A 6,429-nucleotide genomic window follows, 5' to 3' on the forward strand; every position below is an offset into this window, starting at 1 on the left:
GGACGCCCACGGAGGTCTGGCTGGAGGCCGCACCGACCGCGGCCCCTCCCCAGGTGGGGTCGGGCGGGCCGGGGGCGGGGCCCCCGCAGCCCGCAGGTGAGTATCGGTTTTCTTCTCCCGGGCTTTCGGTCCGGAGGAGGCGGGAGCAGCCACCGCTCCCCTGATCCTATCGCGGGCGGCGCAGGGCGGGCTGTGCCTTCCGTGGGACGGTGACGGGGGGCGGGATGTGTCACCCAAATACCAGAGGGTGAGTCGGCCGAACCAGCCGGGCAGGTCGGGCGGAGTATAAGAGCGGGAGGGAGCGGCCAGCAGCAGATGCCCGGAGACTGTCCCAGCTCGGAGCCGGAGCCCCGCGGAGTCCCCAGCGCCTGATCCGCCCGCGTCCCGTCTGCGCTCCGCGTCCCCACCATGGCCCGGGAGCCGGGCCTCGCGCTGCCGTCGCTCCCGCTGCCGCTGCTGCTGTTGCTGCTCCTGGCGGCGGCGACCGGCCCTGCGGCCGCGCAGGACAACTGCACGTGCGCCACCAATAAGATGACCCTGTGCCGCGCGGACGGCCCCGGCGGCCGCTGCCAGTGCCACGCGCTGGGCTCGGGCTTCCCGGTGGACTGCTCCACGCTGACCTCCAAGTGCCTGCTGCTCAAGGCGCGTATGAGCACCCCCAAGAGCGGCCGCGCGCTCGTGCGGCCCAGCGAGCACGCGCTCGTGGACAACGACGGCCTGTATGACCCCGACTGCGACCACGAGGGCCGCTTCAAGGCCCGCCAGTGCAACCAGACGTCGGTGTGCTGGTGCGTGAACTCGGTGGGCGTGCGCCGCACGGACAAGGGCGACCTGAGTCTGCGCTGCGACGAGCTGGTGCGCACCCACCACATCCTCATCGACTTGCGCCACCGCCCGGCCGCCCGCGCCTTCAACCATTCGGACCTGGATGCCGAGCTGCGGCGGCTCTTCCGTGAGCGCTACCGGCTGCACCCCAGGTTCGTGGCGGCCGTGCACTACGAGCGGCCCACCATCCAGATCGAGCTCCGGCAGAACGCGTCCGAGAAGGCCCCCGGCGACGTGGACATCGCCGACGCCGCCTACTACTTCGAGAGGGACGTCAAGGGCGAATCGCTGTTCCCGGGTCGCGGCGGCCTCGACGTGCGCGTGCGCGGCGAGCCCCTCCTAGTGGAGCGGACGCTCATCTACTACCTGGACGAGAAACCCCCAGAGTTCTCCATGAAGCGCCTCACGGCCGGCCTCATCGCCGTCATCGTGGTGGTCGTGGTGGCCCTCGTCGCCGGCGTGGCCGTCCTGGTGATCACCAACCGGAGGAAGTCGGGGAAGTACAAGAAGGTGGAGGTCAAAGAACTGGGGGAGTTGAGAAAGGAACCGAGCTTGTAGGTACCGGCGGGGCAGGGGGGCGTGTAGGGCGGGATACCCAGACCAAAGTGAGCCATGCTTCTTGACTCGTGGCCCAAAGGAGACATTTCTCTTTTCCAATTCCTGCGTCTCCCCACCCCATCAAGTCTAATAGATTCTGGGCTCAGGGTCACCTCTTTCTGACTTCTGCCTTCAGAGAAAGCATTTCTAAAATTCCTCCCCTTTGGGTCCAACAAGAAACCTGGCTCGAAGAGTTAAAGAAAGTGTGGCGCAGGGTTCTAAGAACCACGTGTCTGTATTACAGTCCAGCGTGGTTTGCAATCGATGTTGAAGGCTTAAATGCGCTTAGGTGGGGGGAACGGCGCTTTTACGGTCCTGGGTTAAGTTATTTGATTAGCTCCACCTGTGTCGTGGCCTTCCTGGTGAGAAGAGGATTTCGCCAACTGAGCCCGTGTCGTGTCCTCATTTGCTGTCGTTTGTATTACCGACCACATGTGCTTGTCACCGGGAAAGAAGCCTGTCTCAACTGCCTGAACACATTTGAGATGTCTTTTGAGGGCAGACTCTGCCCCCGAAACTCCGCGTCTGTGCTTCAGCCCGCCCTTATTTTAGCTGATATTAGTAATGTTTCTTTTGTAAAATGTTTGTACATATTTTGTCGTTGATAATGCCAATGTGATTTTTTAAAAACACAAATGTAATAAAATATGGAAAAGGCGCAGACCAAAAGATGGGAGTTTGTGAAAACTCGCTCCAGATTTGTATCACTTTCAGGTCCTCTCATTTCCCTGGGCTCAGATTTCTCATTTCAAATCCTAACACCTTTTTTATTTTATTTTTTGCAGGAGCAGGCATTTCATTTTGCCTCTCCTGTTTTCCTGAGATGCATTAACAGGCTGGTTTAAATACTGGCTTTTCTAAATAAGATTGGAAGCCTCCCTCAGACTGCATAAGGGTGGGTCTGAAGGAGGCAGCTAGAATTAGCTGCTGTTGTAGGGAAAGGGGACCAGTTTTAGGTTTGCTCAAGAACCTCCAGTGGAGAAAGAAATGCGCTAGTTCTTTGAATGCCTGCCCTGCCTGAAGTAGTGGTATTATGTCCATTTAGCCCCTGGCAGTTTACTTGATTGCCAAGTATTGTGGCTCCCAGACAGGTTAAAGGAAGCTTCCAAGTAGTTACAGCCAGTCTGTAGTGGGCCTCACTCTCTGGCTGTGGAAGTGCGGGGGTGGCACGCACCCAGGTTGTTTTCCTAAAATTTCACCAATAATACACTTTAAAAACTTCTGCTTCCTATTAGCTGTAAAAGCTAGCAACCTGGCTCCTTCATGCTTACTTCCTCATTTTCACCCCTTCGCATTCATTTATGTGGAGTGTGTTAGAAGGTCACTGTTGGGGAGCCTGCAGGTAAACAAGTTAGGGTAATTACTGGGAAACTGGGGCAACCATGGGTGTGCACAAAGGAGGGAGTGGTTGCTACCCCTGACAGCAAATAGCTAAATCAGGATTTCAGTTTCTTCCCCTGGAATCCATCTTGCCTCCTCCCACTCCTACCCTGTGGTTTCTGCCTGCCCCACAAAGGTTGAAACACAGGTAAGAAATGGGGGAGGTATCTTTCAGCTGCGGCCTTTCCGGCTTGGGGCTGTGGCTGGCGGATCCCTAAATCTGTAAGCACACCTGCTAGGGCGCCGCCCCCCGCCAAAGTCCTCTCTGGTTCAGATGGGGCTTGGGGGGGGGGGGGTGGGGGAGGGGGAGAAGATGGATGTAGGCTGGCTTCCTCAAAGTGGAAGGGGCCGAGGCCAGAATGGGAACTGTAATAGTGTGAGACTCCACTCGTGCAGCTTCCCTGAGTCACTGAATAGCCAGCTTAGCTCAAGAGACCATGGCCCCTCAAACCTAGCCCCTCGTTTTACAGAGGGAACAGGCTAGTGACTTCTGGAGATGAATGTTCCCGTGGCACAGCTGGAAACTAGACAGGCTGGCATTCTTTTTACTACAGCAGACTGCCATTGTTTCAAGAGTCACTTCAAAAAACTCACCTGACTGCCTACAAAATAAACAGATTGAGGGTTGAGTGGGCGGCTGAACAAAGGAAAAAGCCCTGAAAATGCCAATTTCTTCATAGACTGTCCCTTCTGGATAATTTCTAAATTTCTGCATTAATTCAGGACTAAGAGTCTTTGCACTTTATTGCACTTAATACTTCACAAAAGCACTTTGTACATGAATCGTCTTTGAGACATGGGCTTCCTGGAAATAACCCAAGTGATGACAAACCTGAGTTCGAATCCTTCTCCACTAGGCAGGTAAGTAGGTAAGTCCCTTACCTCTCTGCAGTTTCCCTTTGTGTTGCATGAAACTACAGATCTCTTTCATCAATGCAAAGATTAAAGGAAGTAATTGATAAAGTGCCTGGAACAATATGAGCACTTAGAGTTCAGGGTATCTTAAATTAGTTCCTCTCCTATAGACCTTATCCACTTCACGTGACAGAAAACCGAGGTCCAAAGAGCTTGGGTAGCTCTGAATCACACATCCTCGGTGTGCTAAAGCCAGGGTTGAGAACTTTTGTCTTTGGCCTCCTAGCCCAGGCTGTTCTCCTAGGCACCAAGTGGGTTGAGACACCTTTCTTCTTTACTTGTGTTAAGGAAGAACCCCTCACACGTACGTTTTGAAACTCAGCTTGCATCTGCTGAGGGCAGGAGTATCTAGAACTAGCTATATTCCGGGGTTTAGTCTCTACCTCCAGGAGTTCCCCTCAGAATTCCTCTTCACTGCTGTGTGCACAGGCCTGGGACTGCCCTTGGAAGGAATGTGAGGAGCAGGTGTGGCTCGCCAAACAGGTCACGGCTTGTGTTGTGAGCCCCGTGGGAGGCTCATCTGGCTTCCTTGTTTCGGTCCCGGGACTTTCTCCACTCCTGTTATTTCCTTAATTGGAGCGATTTGAAAAATCATAGCCTTTTCCCGTGCTCACGTATTTTTGGCTTCACTGTTTTCCAAATAGAATCACCACACGTCAGAGCTGGAAAAAGGATCATTGAATCCGCGACTCCATTTTGCTGATGGAGACATAGAGGCCCAGAGAGGAGAATGGGTTTTCCCAAGTCAGGCACATAGTCGCAGCATTACCCTAGAGCGCCAATACTCGGATTTCTATCTTGTCTAGTGTTTGCTCTGCTTGTCTCCCTAGTTAGTCTCCTGTTTGTTGTTTTCTGGATCATTTCTGTTCTTAAATTGTCGTGTTGTTCTTTAGCTTTTTGGTATCACTTAAATGGGAGAGATACTTTGGTTAGGTGTAAAATGTATGGGATTTGAAGTTACGTGGTCTTTTAGACTCCCATTTTTTCTTGTGTATTTTTTTAAGTTATTTATTTATTTTAGAGAGAGAGAACACATGAAAGGAGCAGAAAGAGGGGGAGAGAGAGAGAGAATCCCAAGCAGGCTCTGCTCTTGAAGCCACAAATCGTGAAATCCTGATCTGAGCCGAAGTTGGATGCTTAACTGACTGAGCCAGCCAGGCGCCTTTGTGAAATAGGTAGAGTCTTATCTAATATGCTTGATTTTATAGATTAGATAGAAGAGGGGCGCCTGGCTGGCTCAGTTGGTGGAGCATTCGACTCTTGACCTCAGGGTCATGAGTTGAAGCTCCACGTTGGGGATAGGTTTACTTAAAAAAAAAAAAAAAAGATTAGAGGACGCCTGGGTAACTCGGTTGAGCACTGACTTCGGCTCAGGTCATGATCTTGCGGTCTGTGAGTTCAAGCCCCGCATCAGGCTCTGTGCTGACAGCTCAGAGCCTGGAGCCTGCTTCGGATTCTATGTCTCTCTCTCTCTCTCTCTCTCTCTCTGCCCCTCCCCCGCTTGCACTCTGTCTCTTGTCTCTCTCTCAAAAATAAATAAACATTAAAAAAATTTAAAGATTAGATAGAAGACATGAAAAATTGAGTATGTATTTGTAAATGATCACTCTTGTTAGAATGACAGCAAGGCCCCCAAGAACCTGGGGAAAAAATAACTAGAAATGGTTAAGCTCTCTCCAACAATGTGAATAGCACTTCCATTGTACTTTCTTAAGGGGATGTCTCTGTCCCTGGACTTCCACTATTAGGGAGCTAGAGCAACCTTGGAAGTCACCTATTTACAAAGGCAGAGCCATGGCCACCTGGTTGGTATATCGGATAAAAGGGCTAGTATCCAAAATCTATAAAGTCACCAAACTCCACACCCGAAAAACAATCCAGTGAAGAAATGGGCAGAAGACATGAATAGACACTTTTATAAAGAAGATATCCAGATGGCCAACAGGCACATGAAAAGATGCTCAATGTCACTCCTCACCAGGGAAATACAGATCAAAACCACACTGAGATACCACCTCACGCTGGTCAGAGTGGCTAAAATGAACAAATCAGGAGACTATAGATGCTGGAAAAGATGTGGAGAAACGGGAACCCTCTTGCACTGCTGGTGGGAATGCAGACTGGTGCAACTGCTCTGGAAAGATGTGGAAGTTCCTCAAAAAATTAAAAATAGATCTACCCTATGACCCAGCAATAGCACTGCTAGGAATTTACCCAAGGGATAAAGGAGTGCTGAGGCATAGGGGCACTTGTACCCCGATGTTCAACATTAGCCAAATTATGGAAAGGGCCTACATGTCCATCAACTGACGAATGGATAAAGAAGATGTGGTTTATACATACAATGGAATACTACTTGGCAATGAGAAAGAATGAAATCTGGCCTTTTGTAGCAACGTGGATGGAACTGGAGAGTGTTATGCTAACTGAAATAAGTCAGGCAGAGAAAGACAGATACCATTTGTTTTCACTCATATGTGGATCCTGAGAAACTTAACAGAAGACCGGGGGGGAGGGGAAAGGGGGAAAAAAGTTACAGAGAGGGAAGGAGGCAAACCATAAGAGACTCTTAAAAACTGAGAACAAACTGAGGGTTGATGGGGGTGGGAGGGAGGGGAAAGTGGGTGATGGGCAGTGAGGAGGACACCTGTTGGGTGCCAATTTGACAATAAATTATATACAAAAAAAAAAAAAGCTGCCCTTGCCAAGTGG

General features: G+C 51.2%; 1 protein-coding gene across 1 annotated transcript; it reads left to right on the forward strand.

Annotated features, from left to right (window-relative positions):
• Positions 1-294: 294 nt before the first annotated feature.
• TACSTD2 (tumor associated calcium signal transducer 2) lies at positions 295-2,080 on the forward strand. Its single transcript, XM_060625028.2, has one exon. It carries the CDS (start codon positions 409-411, stop codon positions 1,381-1,383), a length of 975 nt encoding a protein of 324 aa, XP_060481011.1. The 5' UTR covers positions 295-408; the 3' UTR covers positions 1,384-2,080.
• The last annotated feature ends 4,349 nt before the right edge of the window (positions 2,081-6,429 follow it).

The sequence above is a fragment of the Panthera onca genome, chromosome C1 (genome assembly GCF_046562875.1).
Source record: "Panthera onca isolate mPanOnc1 chromosome C1, mPanOnc1 haplotype 2, whole genome shotgun sequence".
NCBI classification, from domain to species: domain Eukaryota; kingdom Metazoa; phylum Chordata; class Mammalia; order Carnivora; family Felidae; genus Panthera; species Panthera onca.

Coding starts and splice junctions, on each gene's coding strand:
- TACSTD2 (XM_060625028.2), top strand. CDS start 409: ATGGCCCGGGAGCCGGGCCTCGCGCTGCCGTCGCTCCCGCTGCCGCTG.